The sequence below is a fragment of the Bombus vosnesenskii genome, unplaced genomic scaffold, assembly GCF_011952255.1.
Source record: "Bombus vosnesenskii isolate JDL3184/JDL3185 unplaced genomic scaffold, Bvos_JDL3184-5_v1.1 scf7180000013285, whole genome shotgun sequence".
Lineage (NCBI taxonomy): Eukaryota > Metazoa > Arthropoda > Insecta > Hymenoptera > Apidae > Bombus > Bombus vosnesenskii.
Window position 1 is genome coordinate 1,968,974 of NW_022882938.1, and position 20,456 is coordinate 1,989,429.

General features: G+C 39.2%; 1 protein-coding gene across 2 annotated transcripts in view; it reads left to right on the forward strand.

Annotated features, from left to right (window-relative positions):
- Positions 1-20,456, forward strand: part of LOC117232169 (alkaline phosphatase, tissue-nonspecific isozyme-like) — a 181,589-nt gene that overhangs the window by 23,746 nt on the left and 137,387 nt on the right. Inside the window, exon 2 of one of the 2 annotated variants that reach the window (XM_033491374.1) lies at positions 5,409-5,659. In XM_033491374.1, coding sequence (XP_033347265.1) covers positions 5,409-5,659 — 251 coding nt within the window. Of the gene's footprint in view, positions 1-5,408; positions 5,660-20,456 lie in introns of those variants that run through there. The other variant, XM_033491376.1, reaches the window with a different exon arrangement.

Genomic DNA, 20,456 nt, shown 5'->3' on the forward strand with positions numbered 1-20,456 from the left:
GCATTCGTCTCTTCGTTTCTATGGTTTTCTTATCGTTTCATAGGCGATCAACGATTCCTGTTTTCTGCGGCTTAAACAATTTCATGTTATCAAAACCATGCTTTGTTGTAATTAGAAACATGAAAGCTTCGAAATTGCCTGAAACGATCTACGTTATAACACTCGAGTGTTGCGTATCATCCGGGAAACTACAGCTGCAGATCACTAACCTGACCGCGCACGCGAAGTCTTGGTAATTAAATTTCGATTATACCGATGTAGCTGCAAACTAGCAAACGCACGTGCGCCTACACCTATGTGACAGCGCCAGTTTCGTCGATCACTGACAGGTGTATTTATTTATGAATATCTAGTCGATGTCTGGGTACGATTCGTGCATCCTGAATAGATTCAAACAAACCGTACTGCTATGAATCTGCGCGCTCGCAAATATTTATCAGGAACTCGTAGGAAAATAAATTTCGGTCCGACTCGTGCGTTTCATTGATTCCTGACTATCATAAATCTCTGCCTCTGCTCTGAAAGCATCAAACCTCCGCGATGCTTGGGTTTAACGTTCGAGAAGAATAGCTGAAAGTGCGAATCGACAGCTAAAATATTTGACACGAATTGCGTTGAGGTCTCCGCTTTCATCGAATCGATCTCGCCAACGTTTGATATTTCACCGATAGAGTTTGCAATTTTTTCCTCGCCAACACGTGAATATGCCACTGTATCTGTGTAATTCACGAACGTTCAATCAATTTGAACTGCTGCGTAGACATTGTGTTTCTACTACAATGCCGATTACAAATTTAACGAGCTATCGAATATTGTTTGACAACGATACACGAGAAAATTAATTGCAATGATTAAAGGTATTTCGAGTTGAGAACATGGATGAGATTCGTTGGCAATTATATTGCAATAAAAGGGTAGGGAACCACGCGTAACCGTGAAAAAAGAGCTCGAAAGCGACGATTAGAATCGGTGGCTAAGCGTTAATATTTAAAATTGCAATGATATTTACGAAACATAAATTTGGTTACCGCGTTTTTCGACGGATTAATCGAAACGAGTTGGCATAGTACACCGGTAAAACCGCTTTTGCCGTTTCAACTGTACGCGGATCCGCAGATTTACAAAATTCATATCTCCAACGATGCCCGAGATTCTATTTGCGCCTCGTGTCCTAAAATAGAAATTAAACTTCGTTACCTGAAATTTCATTCGTTTTAATACGACGTTATATTAAATTTAAATTAATCATCCCCGCACGAATGTGTTTATCAAAAATTTTCACCTCAACTGATATGTATTTGACAATGTTATAATCTATACAGATAGTACAGGTACCATTAGACTTTGCGTTACTGTGATTTTGTACGAAATATTTTGCAGTCCTTTTGGTTGGAAGAAAAATTGCATGGTTCCACCCCCACTCTTTTTGTTTTACATTTCTTATCCAATATAATAAATACATATATGTCGGGTTTACATTAGAATTAGGGTTAGGGGCGTGAAACGAATCTTCGTTTGGATTACACGTCGTCGTTATGCAATAGAGAAGACATTGGCTAGTGCAAATACGACTATCATAGAACCGGACAACTAACCGTGGTAATTAGATACTCGAGAAACTAATGACAATGATCCTAGGTTCAATAACGAATCCGCGGTCGACGGGATGATAGATGAACGTGCTCACAAAATCCAAGTCGGACGCGTAATATCCACTGGTCGTAAAGGGGTACTCTTTTCATCGATGAGATCGCGAGAGAGAATGCCTTTCCCGTCCCGATGATACCACAGAGGAAAACTATAATGGGGTGTGTCTAAGGACACGAGATCATCGGATTCGTCGAGAAAAGCCTTCGTTCAGAAAGTAAGGGAAATTGGCGTTGCTGCTAATTGGTCAATCTCCATATCGGTGGTTAGAAAAAGATGCTAGCCGCCCTCGAGGGAAAGTTGCTAGTGGGAGACGCCGCTCGTTGAAAAATAGGTTTCCCCTATTTTCCCGTAGTTGGGACAAAGACTGTTTGTCTGTTTGAAGGACTTTAGTTGGCTAAATCTTAAGATTTATAACGGGCCCTCGGGCTAGCTGAACATGTACTGCGGAGACGCATCGACATCTGGCAATCATCTTACTCGAAGAATAGGGTCTGCGTGTGGCGAGCTACGGGACAGAGACCGTTGGAATGTTTACTGTCGAGTGTTACAACTATGTCCTTTTCAAGGAGAGCTATAGAATTATTCCATGCCTTTGTTAGACAAGGCGTTCATCCCGTGACCGCGGCTACGTTCGGCGACTGGCTGTCGCCTCGAGCCCAAGCTCATTATCACAACTCTCGAACAATTACAATCGGATTGAATAACTACAATTGTTTAATTACAGCTATAGTAGACTCTAGGTTACAATGTTGCGGGATTAATCAAAATTCCAAAGACTCTGGTGTTCTTTCATCTCCGACATATATATACAGGGTGGTTGGTAACTGGTGGTACAAGCGAAAAAAGAAGTCGAAAATAGAATAAAAATAGAATGAAAATAGAATAAAAATTTTTCGTTTTGAGGCTTTGTTTTCGAGAAAATTTGAATTCTCGCTCGGTACGCGTGCACTTTATCACGTCTCGTTATAACGGATCTCACTGTAGATCGTTGTTTCGATGGAAAAATTAAAAAAAAAGTTAAAAAAAAATTTTTATTCTATATTTTCGACTTCTTTTTTCGCGTAGAATCATCCCCTTTCCGCTTGTACCACCAGTTACCAACCACCCTGTATATACATGCCACTGGACTGGTCAAATAATATTTTCGTTCCTCATTCATTGTGGTATTTGCCTTGCGATATTACTGCAAAGTTTTACAAAAGAGGAAAATGGGTTATATAATAAAGGGCCAATAGAGATCGTTGCGTTAAATCACTAGATCGTTCCAAAAGTTTCTTTCGTTTTATAACGAAATAATAAATGCACATCTTTTGTTTTATATTATTTCCAATAGTATAGAGTGGATCGTGCACAATTCGATAAAATAATGTAAAACAAAAAATGTTGTGCATCTATTATTTCCTTATAAAGCGGAGGAAACCTTTGGGACAATCTAATAATTGTACACACGTGATAAGTAAAATTTCAATATAAAACCGTGCTTCGAAACGAAACCATTTACGCTAATCATTAAAACAGCGTTAACATAGGTAACGTTGAGGCGAATTTCCATGAAATTAGTTCTTTCTTTGACACAGCTTTACAGTAGATACCTGTCTCCAAAGGGAGATACGGATTTAACTTCGTCACTATGACCTGTATCGGATCCTGCTTTTATGGAAATACGGGTTCGGCCAATATCGCGACACGATATGGCAGTTTACTAGCTACGGCACAGTTTAAACTTACCCATTAGCGGCTACTAGTCGGCGATGTGTTTCTAGGCAAACCGTAACGGCAGGATCTTCGACTAGTGCAGTTTGTAGGAAACAGTCGTTCGTCGTAACGCGCTTCCGGCAATGCAACCACCAGACACCGAATGAAATCGTCGTGGATACAAATTTACCAAACTTGCTCTGTCAACCAAACTTCGTATTGCCAGTTCGAACTTCTCTAAACACGACGTTTTAACGATTTCGTCAGGAGTATTTCATTTGACGGTATCTGTAACGTTTGAATATCTGTTCCAAATATTTCGTAGTAGGCATATAGCGATTTTAAATAAAAAATAATATTAGTATGTAAAAAATAATACACGGATTCACCCGAAAATAATCGACCTTCTTGAGACTAGAAAAAGTCAGTGGCGACGTCAATTATGGCGAATCAAAATGTTGCACCACCCGCCCTGTTCGCCAGATTTAACATCATACAATTACTTTCTGTCTCCGCAAATGCTTCAAATAACAACGAAAACGGACGTTACGACGATATTCAAGATATCCAGGCGTTCTCAAGGAAATTCCACAAGAAGACTCGTAACAATTATTGGACGCATTAATTAATAGGTGCAATATGTTTTGTATAAAATAGAACATTTTCCTCCGAACGATTCCTCTGATTTCTTATTGTCAAAAAGTTCGGCTATTTTTGGCACAGTCTGTGTATTATTCGAGGTATACTTAGAAAGCGCCACACATTTGCAACGCGTGAAAGCCTTTTAGCTGGATCTAGAAATGGCATTTCAAGTAAGCAGCAGTCTTTGTTGGTCCTCTAGATTCGGTAGATTAGATGGAAATTCAAGATGTCCGTTTTATAATCCTCATAAATATTTATGGATCTTAGTAATAAATGAAAGAAATTTTCAATTAAAAAGGGATAGGACAGAGAGAAAGAGAGAGAGAGAGAGAGAGAGAAAGAGAGAGAGGAGGAAGACACAGTTTTACAAATTCAACGAGTTTTCTCACTTGTTCTCAAGAATAGTTGTTTTCTAATTAGCGTCGACATTTTTGTTCTTTCAAACTCAAAGTAAAATAACTCAAAGTCGAAGTAAATTATTCGTATCGAAATTTGTGGCTCGCACGAGATCGTTTGCGTGGTCTCGGTGCGCTTCTCGTTTTCGCTGTGCGACGATCTTTTTTGCGAGAGTAACTGCAGTAAATGACTTCCCAGGAAACAGTTGGACTCGTCCCGTTTTACCAACAGATTCAATTAAGATATCCGGTCCCTTCGGCAACATTCGAACAGCAACCGTCGTTGTCCCAGGGAAACGCGGTCTCAATCTGCAACATGACAATTTCAACGAAACCGAGCTTCCTTCCGGCAAGGAACGAGATACTTAGAGATTAGCATCGTCGTGACTGGTGGTATGCCTCTGGAGTGTTGGCAAATCCACCTCGGAATATAATAATTACCGAGCCACATTTCAGTTTGCGTTATCGAGTAGCTTTGTTAAATACGTAGTTGCAAGAGGAAAACGTACGTAGTTAGGATCGTGTATGGGAAATGTGCTTCAAATATTTGCAAGAGAATATGAATTTTCGTATTAACGAGTCCCAAAATAGCTCTGGTGTACTCTGATATTTCAATTTGAGGAAAATCGGTGAAACTATGTTAGTCTCGTCGCTGGTGTGTTTTACGAAGATGAAACCGTACGTCGTTTCGCGTTCATTGAACGATTATCGTTGTCGAATAGTTGCCCAGGTTTATTGGCCATCGGTAAAAAGGAAAGGGCGTATGGCTGAGCGCAACAATTCACTTCGAAACCTTTCACCTAACGTTATATCCCGTTACAAAAGAGTTCTCCTACACTGCCGGCCGCTCAAACATCTCCCTGTACACGCGACAACAAAGAACGATAACCGAACAATACTTACGGCAAATGCCGACAATAATGGTCGATTTTCTCGGGAACGCTTCGAGACTATAGATTCAATTAAGATAGGTGTCAGGCTGGCTCCCGTAGCGGTTACTCAAGCGAGAAAAATTTCTCTTCGCAGAGAGGGAGATCTGGTATGAGGCAGCGACACGCGCGATCGAAGCCCGTATTCGCGCGTCGGCGGCAAGTTCGAGCGTCAGCGGGACGACGCCACCGAGTGGTGTGGCGCGGGGCGTCGTTCTCTTCGTCGGCGACGGGATGGGGATGAGCACTCTTACGGCTGCGAGGATCCTCTCGGGTCAACGTCATGGAAACACGGGCGAGGAAGCGCAACTCGCATGGGACAGCTTTCCAGCCGTCGCTCTGGCAAGGGTGAGTTCTCTTTTTCTATCTTTTTATACCTCTCTTTCTTTCATTGCGTCTTCCGTTCATCGCCGTAGTCGTTTTACCTTCCGTGTTTCTCTTCTTCCGTTCCCTACTTGAGGAACCTACCTCTTTTCGTTTATTTCCCCTATGCCTCTCTTGCTCTCAATCCCGAACGAAGAATGCAGAACGCCGAGAAAATGTTTCTCTCTGGAGAGTTGCTAGTTCCATCACCGAGGCAAGAGTTCGAGAGAACGTCCCTGATTCCAGATTTGCTTATTATGTAACCCACTGACTCGATTTCCCGGCATTCTGTATCATTCTGCAATTCGTTCAGCTCACAGAGAAATGAATCACCAGCCCGCCCATGCTGTTCTTAGCGGAGAAGGATATTTCGTGGTGCACGTGTTACCTTGCTATCTATATTACCACGCAGTTGATGTATTTTATTTTTGTTGAAATTTTCAATCTTCCGACGAAACGTTTCTCGCGAAAAATCTTTCCGCGTTAAACATCTTTTAATTCCCGCTACGGAAATTGTTCGATCGTATTTGTTGCGAAGCATATTTCGAAGATAATGTTTAGCATTGTCGATACATTGAATCACCAACGTACGAGATTTATTTGTCTCGACAGCAGTTTATCCAATAAGAGTTAACCTTTTGAAGCTGCAAATGCATCTATAATACGCACTGCAGCATTTCCCATCATCGTATTATTAACGTGTATTATTCTATGATAAATTACCGTCCTTTGTTTTCACGAGAGAAGGATTTATATGCCCCTATAACGTGTAGTTCGGAGAATATTTTTCCCTATTTAATTTTTTACCTATCTTCGCACCAGTTATCTTGTAATTAAATGCGATGGAATCCCCGAATCGAAATTTATTCGATACCCGTCGAAATATTTTACGCGAAATGTAATTGAAATATAGCAACGATTTCTATCAAAGCGCGATAAAACATGCAGGCAAACTTCCATTCAACGCGGTATTTATCAAAGGGATGAGTAAACGTATTTCAGTAGTATATTTCAGATTCGTTTCACTTTCTCCGTTATTCATTTGCTTTTATTAGCTTTTCTTCCGTATAGTAACCTTGATAACAGTAGCATTGAAAACGGGATTTTTCACAACCGTGTTTTCCAAAAGATTCAGAGCTTCCACAGGTTATCCTCGAGAATTACGAAGTTTCGCTCTTCCATTCTTTACCCGGCACGGCATTGTCTTTCTCTCAACGGACGCGAATCATCAAGTAGCATCAAGAATTCGTTAAATCGTGAGGGGTTCGTGAAATTTTAAGGAAAAGAACGCGTGAGCCGGTCTCATTTAATTCGCTCGTTCCATAATGCTACGCGTAACGAAGTACTAAATATCAACTTAATCGTTTAATCTCAGCTCTTCCTTTTCGCTGTGTTTTTCACGAGGGGCCACTTTCGCCCTTTCGTTTTTTATTTTCCCCCTTTCTCTTATTCATCGTATATTCACTCGTTGCGCGAAATAAGTGTCAAAGACGCAAATTTCTGAGAGAAATTTCTCTAACAGCGTTCCTTGTGGAATCTCGAGAGGCTTCAACGGTGCATTCAAGCGTGTCTTATTGCCGCTTCGATGTAAACAGGCATCTTGTAGTCGAGGAGATCGGAGGGAAGTACCAATATCCACATCTGCCGACGCCGCTGGCTTATCAACGTTATTTCATGTAGTTTCCTTCTTTTTCCGATTGTACTCTCATTCCGTCGAGTTCACCTGTTCGACGCCTTTCATCGAATCGCCGTGCACCGTCCTCCGCCTCATAGACCGGCGATAATATTACGACCAGAATCTGTTTGTTCGTTTAGAAACAGAAAGCATCCTGTTAGCTCATCGCGTTACTTCGAATATTTCCAGATCTAGAAATTCTATAGGTCGCGTTTGTATTAGTTTGCCGCGTGTCGCGACCATTTATTACGAATTTGAACGCCAGTGCAAAAGGCGAACGGTCCAAGTATAGTTCGACTGGAACTAATTACAAGGAATACAAACAAGAGGAACTATTTGAATATTCGAGTAGAACCAGAGGGTAGCGGTACGACTGTTTGAGAACGAGATCGGCCAAGAGTTGGTCAATTTAGAATCGTCCGGATTGCACGGACAAGTAACAAATTGTAGGTGTACAGGTGATCTCGGCTTGTTTCACTTCATAATTACTCGGATGCAATTTCAAACAACCGTCCCGGAAATGAGAAACGTAGAAGGCACGATGGCTGAAGAGGAGTGAGATAAATCGAGCCGGGATAATAATTAAGAAGGGCAGCTCGAAATCTGTTTGTCCGTGACGCTATGAAATTATCGAACCTTTATGAACGTTCCCTTTAATTACGTTTATCACTATTGCGTTCTAAAATGCAGCATCTGCGACGACAGTAATTAGCTGACAAACTTTGCAGCTCCCTTCCTGCCTCGCCAGAGGCGATTCTTGCGTTATTGCGTGTTACGTAAGCGTGATTAGGAGTTGCATTTCATCTCGAACATTCTTCAAATTCACGTTTATAAAATGTTCATAATTAAAATTCTTTCAATCTCCCGGTGCTAGCGTTACGTTGTGTAACGCAGACTCTTTTCTCGCGTCGCTCTTTATTTTCAAATTTATTTCCTTTTTATTTCCATTATCTTTCTTACCTCTCGGTTGTTACTTTCCATTTACGAGCGGCGAAATTTAAATAGCGCCCCTTTAAGTAAAATAGTTTCTTCGTAGCGAGAAACAGCTACAAATTATTTCTACCTTAGATTATACCCTAACACGTAGTTTTGTGTAGTTCTATTTATATCACGCGGAATTTCGTTTAAATATTTAGGATTTGAATTTTCATTCGTTTCACGCGATCTGCTGATTGCAAATTCTTTTGTGAACCAGCATGCACGGACACAAATAATTCGTAGCAAAAGTCGAGCACGACGGGAGCATAATACACGTTCCGTCGCACTAAATTCTCCTGTTCGACATGTATTCGCACGTCGCTGCATTTATTTCGCCTCGCATAATCCAATTTGCATTCGGTTCTCCCTTTACGCGTACGTCTACTTTCCACTACGCGTTCCATCCAAAATGCGCGTTCTCGCTGGCGAGACCGAGTTGGCTCGATGAAACTTCCCAACAAACTCTATCGGGATTTCCAGCTTTCTCCCAACATCGGTTACAGACTTCCTTATTATCTGGGCGACGTAATCGAGCTTCCTACGCGTGGACAAACTCCACAGTGAATCCGTGGTTCGCCTTACCGGGGTAGACTAGCTTAGAAAATTTGCATAACGATACACCGTGGTCTAATTCGAATATTCCTAATATTCCGATCCCGGTTTAATTAGCGAAGCTAGTTAGTCGCGTTTAGTATCTGTGTAGAACATTCATTAGGGCGTCCAAGAGATCAACGCTGTCAAAAATCTCTTACATATATTTACGTTTATTTACGTACATATACTAGTATCGCTCGTAAGTATTTGCACTGGAATTTATACGAATTACTTGTCAATTTTCAATTGCAAAGTGTGTTTACTAGTTTCTCATGGAATTAGTGAATTATAAATTTACGTCATCTATTAAAAGATTTGCCACACCGGTATTCTACGTAAACTATATAAATACCAGATGTAGACGTTTTCATAATTAACTTAGTAATTTAGAAATTAAATCTGTATGCGTATTTATCTAGTTCGAGCTAAGAGTAAGAAGTAAGTCGCGGCGTATGTAAAGGCAAAGATACATATATATCTATATATACATCTTCGTATGTATATACATTTAGACATAATATGTGATCATTCCCTTTGTCCCCTCCTTATCCTCTTGTGTTTTACGACTGGAATCCTTCTTTTACTGATACTTTTTCCTAGTCCTTGGGGCCCTCTACCATTCTCTCTAGATCAGCAGTTCTCAGGCTTTTACCTCGGTAAAGTCTTTCGTACGATGTGGACGACATTGGACGGTGAATCGATCAACCTACCGATCAAAGTATCCTTTTTCTTTCTGTTTTTGCGAAAATCCCTCAGGATGTTTTTACGAGCGTCCACTCCGAGTCCTTTGCACGTGACACACGCGAGATCGTCGCGGGTTCCCTTCCCGTTTTAAATTAACAGCTGATTTCTGAGCATCGTTCGTCGAGAGCCATTCAACGGCTGAAATCGAGTCGAGATCCATTGTTTTCAATTGCATGGCCAATAGGATGCTTGCCTTATAAACGCTTGACGAGAAGCTCGATTTTTCCACTTCGATACGAACAAAAGAAGAAACAGCTCCGCATTTTAAGAAGCCAAAAGATATTATCGACGATTAAACCTCTTTTTGGAAAGGGAGGGGAGGAGAGCAGGCGCAGCAAATATTTTACATTCTATTAATTTCAGATTGATTTTCATCGTATTCTATTGAATCTCGAAGCCCATGCCTTGCGAATCTTTACGTACAGACATTGATATTTTTCATATACATACGAGAAACACGGAAAACCGTGCCGATCAATCCCATCAAGTTTGCTTGTTTCTGAGAAATCAAACGTTATTTTAAAAATTATGAGACACGTGGCATTTCCTGATATTGGCTTCCTGATGTACGGGATGTCGCTCGGTCTCTCAGGAAATCCTCTTCTATTTCCTCGACGATGTACATAGAACTTAGTTAAACTTTCAATGGCAGTCCTGCTCGTTTTCGGAAACCGCTACTGCCGCAGTTGAAGAGTTGTTTATTATCCTGTTGATGTAACCAAGTTCCGTGTGTTTCAGAAGGAAACGCTACTCAATCGATCTCGAGCTTTTCACGCAACAGTTTCCAACAACCGACTAAACTACATTTCCCTATGTTTTGGCAAATTTACTAATATCACCACTGTCGAACGTTCCTCCAACACTCATAACGCGATTTCCCTTCATCGAATAATTGAAAAGTTTCACCAAAATGGGAACGCGTAGTACGTTTATGCCTAATCTATCTCGTTAAGTGTCGTTCGCGAGGGAACGTAGAAAGTTAAAGAAACTTTTTGTATTATGAAAATCTTAAAAGATCGACTGAGAAAGCTACAGAAGTACGTGCGTTTTTCTTTTGTTTGAGAAAAGGATTTATCGGAATAACACCCCTGCAAGGTCTCCTGCGACTCCCTTTTGCATCTTTTCTCTCCTTCTTTGCCCTTTCTTTTTCTTCTTATTTCGTTTTGTAATTTTACATTGCTTTTTCCTCTTCAAAGCTTTGGATTTTGTTGCCCCTTGTCCTTTTAGTACGTAAATAAACAAAATTGGAAAAAGTTCTCGTGCAATCCTTCAGGATTCGAAAACTTCAATATTGCCCATAGAGTTGCTTATTATTCTTCGTGAATAATCCGAGCTTTTTTGATTCAGGTAGTGTGCTATAAAAAACGAGTTTTTTTTTTATATCTATAGCTCGCAACAAAACATCTTTAACTGTATTTTTAATGTATTCGTATGAAAATGTTCTTTTAATACGACAATTTGGTTTCGATGTTACGTGTTAAATATTTTCTCGATATAGAAAGCGAAAGTAACAGAAAGAGGTAGAATCCGAAACAGTTTTACGGTGTTCCAAGTTTTCTGCTTATTAGTAGATGTAACCTATCTTTCCATTTCTCGAAAGAGCTACTTTTTCTTTTTCGTACCTACGCTTCCTCTGTCCCGTCTTCCTCTGTCTGTAGTAACATTCATTTGTCCTGCTTAAACTTTCCGGCTAGGTCCTTCGGGATTTCAAGCACTTTCCAACGCCGGCCGAAAGTCGGTCTTATTATCGTATGAATGTAAGTCTTTCTTGTAATAGGAAAGGTGAATCGAATTCGATAATGTAGAAATAGTTTGTAGAAAATCCTCTTTTCGCATGATTTACGTATCCGTTCTCTATAAAAGCTACAAACTAAAACTATATTCCAGTTTTAGAATATAGAATATAGAATTGCATTGCCCATTTCAAAATTATTTGTGCAAGAAACGCTTTCACTTTTGATTTATCTAATCCTATTTTAGAGGATCGTTCAAGTAGAAATTGAAACTAAAAGAGAATGATCGAGACGTGAAAAAGTACTCAAGAAGCTACCATACTCCTTACTCGAAGGTAAAGTAAAAGGGATGGTGATAAGAGAATTAGTTCAGCTATTTTATGGGGAAATGCATGAGGCATTAAAAGTTTTTCTCAAATACGTTCCCGAGCACAAGCGTAACCAACAACGAAGAAAGGATAATATCGTACGAATATAATTTGTTAATTACTCGATGAATGTAGGTTATTCCCAATCAAGGAATACTTTGTATCGCGTATGTCTTTTTCTCAAAATACCAATTGAATCATGCAATCGACGTTCATACAAACTGAGATTGGATTTACCGTTTAGTCGACACTATATCGTTTACAGTGTATTTTATTTGAATTATTACCGCAAATTGGACAACAACTGATGCACGGAGGAACAAGCTTAAAATGTATCACGTGGCGTTGATTTCGCGTAATTTTCGTTGTTATCTCTATCATAATCTATGTTTATACTGCTTATCTGGTAGCCTAACGCGATATAGTAACGTAATTTAATCCAGAACTTTCATTCAAAATTCCATCTTAAAAATTTAAGTCAACAGACCCTAACGATAAAATATTTTGTAAGGCTTTTTTTCACTTTCTAATAAAAAAATTGATTCTTTACTCAGAATTTACCAAGGGTATTTAATTTCAAGCTTTTTGGATAGAGTTTCAGTAAGAACTTGTGATACGTAATCACGTCGGACATATTTCACAAAAAAGGGAGGATTTCATGAGAAATCCTCCTTATCAGAGACGTGACCGCTTAATTTGTGCCTGTCGTGGCTAATCCCAAATGTGCGGAAAGTCTGTGGCAGTCCGTATTACACGAGATCGCATGATTTTCGTTGGAAGCGACAGCACGTCACATTACGCTCTTCCTGCGCGTCACTTTGTCTTGAAACAAAATACTTTTCATTCTATTCTGAACACGCAAAGATGATTCAGGACTTTTCCCAGTAATTGAGCATCCTCGTTAAGTGACGAATTATATCTTCGATGACGAAGTATGCCTGGTATTTTCAATCCCATTCATAATTATTCGAACGACTACGGACGAATAAAAGAGAAAGTGCAGTATAAACTCTGTAAATCGGATCTGTAAATAATTACGGCATTGTTATACTCAATAAATTTCGCTTTGTAATCGAATCCATTCATCGCTTGTCTTGAAAAGCGGATCGCGAAATTTGCTTTCTCGCTCTATTGGTCTTGTTTTCACCTTTACACCTCGGAGCTTACATTTCGCACGGTTTACGTTTGAAAACTACGGTCTCGATGCACTCGTGTTTCAAAGTTTGCTCGATCTTTACGCTGGAAAATTCGGCCCATCGAAGTTCGCCCATCAATATTCATGCAGCGAGGTTCGCAATCCATAACGTTAGCTGGAAACGTCCGTACCGACCGTTTCGCATCTCTTGGAGTACCCGTTCCAAAACCGTTCAAAAGCGTTAGCCGGTTAAAACTCGTTGTACAGGCTCGAATAAAATCCGCTGTTTTACACGAGAAAATCCTAGGGTTTGCATTAACGTCTCGCGTTATTTTGTATTAAATCCAGCATTAACGCGGTAACGACGATCGACCGTTTGCATACGGTTTATCGCGCGCGCGTTCCAACGCCCGATTATTCCCATTATCGCCGAAAAAAGTGTTTCTCTCAGTTAATTACCCTGTGTGGCGATGTACGTGCGATCAATTGCACGTTTCATCGGTTACGTGCATCACTGGAATAACGATTTATCGAGGGAACGCACGTTGCGTGACGTTTATCAGGATAATAATTAATCGAACGTTGCTGGAGCAAATGAATAATGAGTGGTCGGAATTAAAATTACATCAACTGACCGAGATCGCTTCTTTCAGCCCTGTCCACGTGCTGCTTGTGCGCTGGTAATTACATTTGTTTTGTTGTTTCGTGTGGAACTATGTGTTTGCGATACGCAGGATCTTTGCATGATTTATCATTCCTAATGATACCCGTGATAAGCGATTCGTTTTAGTATAGGGTCGAGAAGATTAAGGGTAGATCGTTTTATCCACGAAGGTAATTAATATAAAGTTTAGGCGAAACATTTATCTTGTCGAATTATAGGATTCGAAGTTAATTCAATGCGTATCTGAAGACGTTTTAAGGTTGATTAGAAGAAGCGTGGATTGAATAGTTAACCCGGCCACTTCTATAAGTATTTTTAATTTTAATCTCTCGTATGATTAATAGAAGAGAATTGTTAAACCTTCGTCGGCGAATGAGATTCTGTAAGTCACACTTGAGAATATTTGATTAATATTTATGGGATTCAGGGGAGGTTTTCTTCGCACATGACGGTACGTATCAAGAGCGAAATGGATGACAGATTAACAGGAGTCGAATTAGCAACATATCTTATCTTCCGAATTTCTCTCCTTGTTTACATATGTCTCGTTTAATTCAATTCCCTCGAAAGAACGACACGGTCTTTGCGGGAGAATTACGTAAAAACTTAACCCCTTTACGCAAGAACGAACTAAGATCGCGACATGTCAGACGTGCTTTCCTGTGAATCTTCCTTGTTTTTCGCCCTAATTCGACGACAAGTAAAAACACCATAAATCAGCACAGTTGATATATTCGGCGTGAGAAACGTGCCGTGCATATTGCGGAGATTTTGTTTTTCTACTGTACGATGTACGCGTGGCACGTCGTGTGCATATTTCAATCGTACAGGCTCCACTTGTGCGCAACAAAGTCACGATCTCTGGCCGGTCGCGTTTACGAAAAACAAAAACAGGTCGGATTGTAACAAACGATTCACTTCCATTGTGAACGACTCGAGCCTCGTCGACGAACGAAGAAAGGAGGAAAGAGAATTAATAAACCTCGGAATAGGTTACGTGCTGTGAACCGAACGATAGTTTCGCGACACGATTTCCCTAATAAGTTTACACAGTCGTCCTAGCACGAGCCCCTGAAGAACGAGCTCGTGATATTGCGCGCGATGCTTTTAATCTGAGAGTCGATTTAAATTAAACTACTCCTATGAATCAGCAGCGATAGAACCCATGATTTCTAAAACTACGTGAATCTCGTCTGCAACTAATTTCTCGTGCAACGACTAAAAGATTACAATAGCGAGCGACATTTATCACGAAATTGTTTAACTTTCAAATTATCGGGGTAATTCTTTCAAGCGAGTACTTTCTATACTGATAGGTGATTAATTCGAGCAACGATATGTAAAATTAACAGGCATATCCGCGAAACGTGCACGTAATCGTAATATGATGTTAGTGAAACTTTCTAATTATTTTACAGGGGATAAATAGGAGAATTGATAACGCAGATGGAAAATAATTTTCAACGCGGTTAATATATTAGAAGCTTGAAAATCTCGATTTGGTAAGGGCGACGCAATAAATTACTCGCGTTTCGGTCGAGTCTAGCACGTGCTGGAAAAAATAAGAAAGATACGTACGAACGTTGGAATTAATAAAACGTGGCAAATCGGTCACGCGCTGGTAGCATATACCCGATACATTGAATAAGGAGTTTTGTACTTCTGTAATGAATTAGGAGCAAGGAAAATAAATTTACGATAGCTGTCGTTTACAGTCTGTTGCCCTCGTTTAATAATTTTATGATTAATGCACCCACTAGAAAGCGGTACAAGTAATTTATATACATTGAAACATCGTCGTCGTCTATATCGCGCGTGTTACTATTCTTTACTTTTATTTGTTCACTAAGACCATTTTTCTCTAATTTATGAGTACATTTAATCTAGCTTGTATTAACAATCATGTTGTACATTTCTAGGTTGTGCAAATAGGTATTCAAAACTCCGTGACTGATGGTTAGATTATAATTGCATTTACATCATACACTCCAAATTGTATTATTTAAGCTTCCTTTCCTATTCAGTTTCCCTATATTGGCCGGGTAATTCGAATTAATATCCTCGAAATTATATATTATTTCGAGAATAATGGAAAAGGACACCGTGCGCGAATATGAATGCGGGATTTGAGCCATGCGCAATACGTTATGGCAAAACATTTTGTGAATTATTGGCAAAGGAAGTTTCAGCGACGATATTCTTTAAAATGCTTCTATATCATTGGAGCAAATTAACAAAATGAAGCGAGGTATTTCGTCGTGCTTTAGGGGTTCATTATCGTATCAAACCATTCGTATTCGTTTTAAAGATAAATTATACAGTTCCTTTTAATAAGTACATTTATTCGTTACACGAAAAGTTTGCATGGATTATTATATGATTGATACTTCATGTGGAAAGAAGAATTTAATTTATCGTTTAAAATAAATCGGTCGTTCATCAGTGCAATGAAAATCTTTGATTAATGTAATAAAATAATAACTGACAGAGCAACTTAGTTAATTAATAACTTAGTAAAGTTGTATACATTTATATTTACAAGGATATCGGTTCGTTCATACACAACATAGAAATATTTTATCGATCGCGCTTTGGATAATATTCCGTAGGCTATGTACACAATTTGTAGTAATTAAATTCATTGTATAGATAGTATTTGTTATCGGTATAGACAGCGGATACATAATTATATCGACATAATTACCTTAAAAAGAGTAAATATTATTTGAAGAGATGCTACATCCGAGGTTTTATAATATCTATTAAATATAAATTTAGATCTGATTGTAACATTTCTTTTATAATTAAATGGGTTCGAAATACCGAGAAGAAGTACAAAATGATATTTACGTTATAGAAACATGAAAACCTCCGTAAAATCTAATGTTTGTTTTTTTGAATAAAAGTATCTTTCTTATTGCCGATAAAATACAATCTTCCTTATGGCTGTCTTATTGCGAAAAATTCATCGAGTTAAATTTATAGATTTGCTATCTCAGATTTGCCAGATTATTCGTCAGATTCGTCTATTTTACTTAAAGATCTAATTAAGCTCAGTAAACATCCTCTTCTATGTTCGTTGACTCAAGTAGCATTATGCAATCGAAAAAATATAAAAGGATATTCCTCGCTGAATTTAATAATATGCGAGTATCTTGAATACTTAAACTTTAAAACAAGTTCTTATAAGTATATATATAGAGTTTTCTGCTCCTTTGTGTAGCCATGTGTTCGATTTATCATGCGAAATGTATTAACTTCCTATCCTCTTGCTTCTAAGTTTCTCTTCTTTGGAAAATGTATTCATATGTAAGTGAATTACGTTATGAAAGGAAGGATGAACGAGAAAATCCAATATAAATGTAGCGACTATTATACTTTGTGTATTATATTTCATTCGTAAAATTTCTTGCATTGGAAGAACAATTATTACTCGTTTGGCACGTGAACACGACTTTTAACAGAGCTCGTAATGCAATTATTCTTCCACGAGGAGATCGAGGTTCCTGCGGCTCCACAGGGTTTTCAGACAATTAAATCGCACTAAAAAGTATATCGAGGTAAAGATGCCTATTATTTTATTATTAATTGCAGCTAGCCGAGCCGCAGGTTGCACCTTTAAAGAAGACTTTCCTCAAAGCGTAATTTTTCCTCGTACTGCACCCGCCCAAGTAAACAGATCGCGTTCCGAGGAAAACCGCGTTCCGTTTCTAGAAACCGCCGGCGGATTTCCAAAGTAAAGGTACACTTCGCATTAATTACTCGGCTCATTCTAATTATTCATGCTACACTCTCGACGAGATGAACGAATTGCGTACTAGTCGTCGGCGTATTCGATAAATTCCTTTAATTCTGTTGGTCTCGCACGAGTGCAGCGAGGCAAATATTCATTTTCCGCGAATAAACACTTATTTGTCCATATATTACGCTAACGCAAACGCTGGCATATCGTAAAAGATAGAGCGAGTATATTGAATTGTTACGTTAGAATTGTATTTAAAGAATTTTCCCACGGATCACTTTTTACGGCTCTTTCATAGAGTTTCTTTATCGCGTAAGCGCGCAGGTAGAATTCGTTTTTCGACGATGCAGCCTCAACTTAATTATTCAAAAGTTTCATATAATTTAACTACGGAAAGATAAGCATAGCGTAGTCTTATTGACACGCTTTTCCTCTCAGTCTCTGTACTAGCCTCGTTGCCGTGTTGCATTTTCAGAGAACCAGATCCAGTGTTTCTTACTAATGATGTATTAGCATAGTGTTTGCTCTGAAAATCTTTAATTCGATACAATTTCTCTTATGTTCCTTCTTTTCTCATGTTCATTTCCCCCCGTAAATCATTTTTCTGCTCTTTTTTTTTTCTTGTTTCAGCCATCTGCTTTTTCTACTAATTTCATTCGGTATTTCTTACCGACCTCTTTCCTTTCTTACTGTGCATTTTCCTTTGCTTTCTTTTTGTCTCGATTTTTTCTTCTCTCATCCCCCGTTTCTTTAGCCTTGTTTCTCAGCGTTATATTTTTAGCCTTATCTTTCCCCTACCTGTAATTTCTCATTATTCCGTTTACTTTCCTCTATCCCCATCTCCCGACTCGTTTATTCTTTCGTCTTTTTTTTTTCTTGCTTTCTAGTATTTTTTACACGAATTCCGACACAACTAGTTCATACATTCCGGTTCCGTTGTCCTTTCGGCTGGTAGACGTAAAATGTAAAGCCCAGTTGCCGAGTCACTTAAGCGTGCGATTTGTCGCACAACTAATCCGCACTCTCGGGATTAAAATCGTTGCGGCAAGAAACGCGTTAACAATATCACAGGTCTCTGTACGCGTATCGCACATTAACGCGACCGACGTTTATAATTAATGATGAGAAAATTATATCGCGAACCACCGACGAGCGCGGCTGTGTTGTTGCATCGAGCCAAGAGCCGAGGTTGGTTATTGTGCAATTAGTGGCCGTAATATTCGTCGACTGGCGCGGAGAAAACGATCTATTGGTCTAAGGAATGTAATTAAAATTTGCCAGATATTTCCACCGCGAGCCCAATTGTCCTCGTTATTCTCCCGAGAAACTGATACCAGTTGCAGCTCCCTCGACAATTTTCCTGAAGTTAGCTGAAATTTTGGTAGATCGCGGTCGTCCGATAAAAAGAGAATAGGTTCGGTTACTGACCGATCCCACCGACTGGGATATTAATTACTGTTTGCAGATCTTAGATATCGCTTGCATATTCTACGCCATTATGAAGTAAAAGCTTGCTCAGGCAGTTTATGGATTCAACTTGCGAGAATATTGATAATGTACAATATTTAATTATACATTTCTGTAAAGAATAATACAAAATAATTTCGATATTGCCGTTATTTACAACCTTCATTATTTCAAATTAATCTCTTTAACAACAAAATTTACATTTTTAAAAGATACTTGAACATCGAAAGGTAGAAACTTCAACAGCACAGCAAACAATACAGAGCAATAATTACGAAAATATTTCGTGCTCGCTGATGAGCTTGTTATCGCTGAATATGTTTTACTTTTGAGAGACCATTAATGCCCAGATTTCCTCGTTGCGGGGTTCCTTTTTTACGAAATTACCATGTGCACATAGAATTCGTCGAATAAATGTACGTACAGCCGCTTCCTCTTTTGGAACGTGCTCCCATATGTGGAATAGTCGGGTAATGAAGCTTGCTATCGTCTATGCCTTTATTTGCCTTCCCTTTCTTCGTATCCGTTCGTTGGAATATACTAATTCCCATGTTGTACTAATTTCTTAATATTTTTCGAACACACAAGGAGCTGTTTGTTGTCTGGTTAAGTTACTATATTATCGATTTAACTGAAAACAAATTGCCACGATTAATTGTCGCGTTGTTCCAAATTCGTATCATGTGACTGTAGGTGTAAGCAGCGAGTTGCTTCAAGAGGAAATTTCCACCGCGTTTCATAGAATCGAACGAAAGGGTTCACGTTCGGTCAAGGGATTGAAACAATCGTGTTCGCTCTTGCGATGTGCGATTGAAGAAGACAGATTGATTACGATTGATTGCGATTTTTCAATGTATTTACGCCCAGTTTGTATGTGCATGTGCGTGGGTGTGCGCCGAGACAGCAATGTTGTCACGATACTTAAAATTGCTTTCGCCACGTGTCAGTTGATTTACAGAGAGATAACTGGTTTTTACTGAGGAATAATTGCGTTGTTTCGGTATCTTTCCATTACACGTTTTAATAACAATGTTATGGCAGTCCTATGGCGAACGTACAGGCCTGTGAGATATTTGAGAGAGTGCGAGCTGTGTCGCGGGAATCGTTAGGTTGGTCGTTAGAAACTCCAAGATTTATGACAGGGTTTCGACTGTTAAGCTATGGGCAAAGTGCGGCGATAAAGTTCAAGGTACATGATATTTGCAAATTCGTTAAATTACACGCATGCCGTTTGAGTGTCAGAACGCAGATGGTCGTGAAATTTGATTTCTCAAAAATAGAGATCGTTCTTGACCGTTGTATGTACCTGGCCTAACGATATCCTCGGTACATCGTGTTATAACACTCAACACGTTTCTTCAGAGATATGATATATATCTTACATGATATCTGATACTGCGGAGAATACTGTATTACATACACACTCGGTATAATAAATTTCAAACAACGTATCCAGATACGATACGATATATGACGTATATGGATATGATTTCAGGTTGAAGAGACTCGGCAGACGATTTAACAGAAGCGAGATACATTGTTCTATCCTCGTTGTTAGATTAGTAAACGTTGCATGTAGACGATCTGAGACCCGTGGGATCTGAGGAAATGACTTTAAACGGTTTCGGAATACCACTGGTGCCATAGATTCATGTGGTCTCAGGAATCTCGGCGTTTCAGGG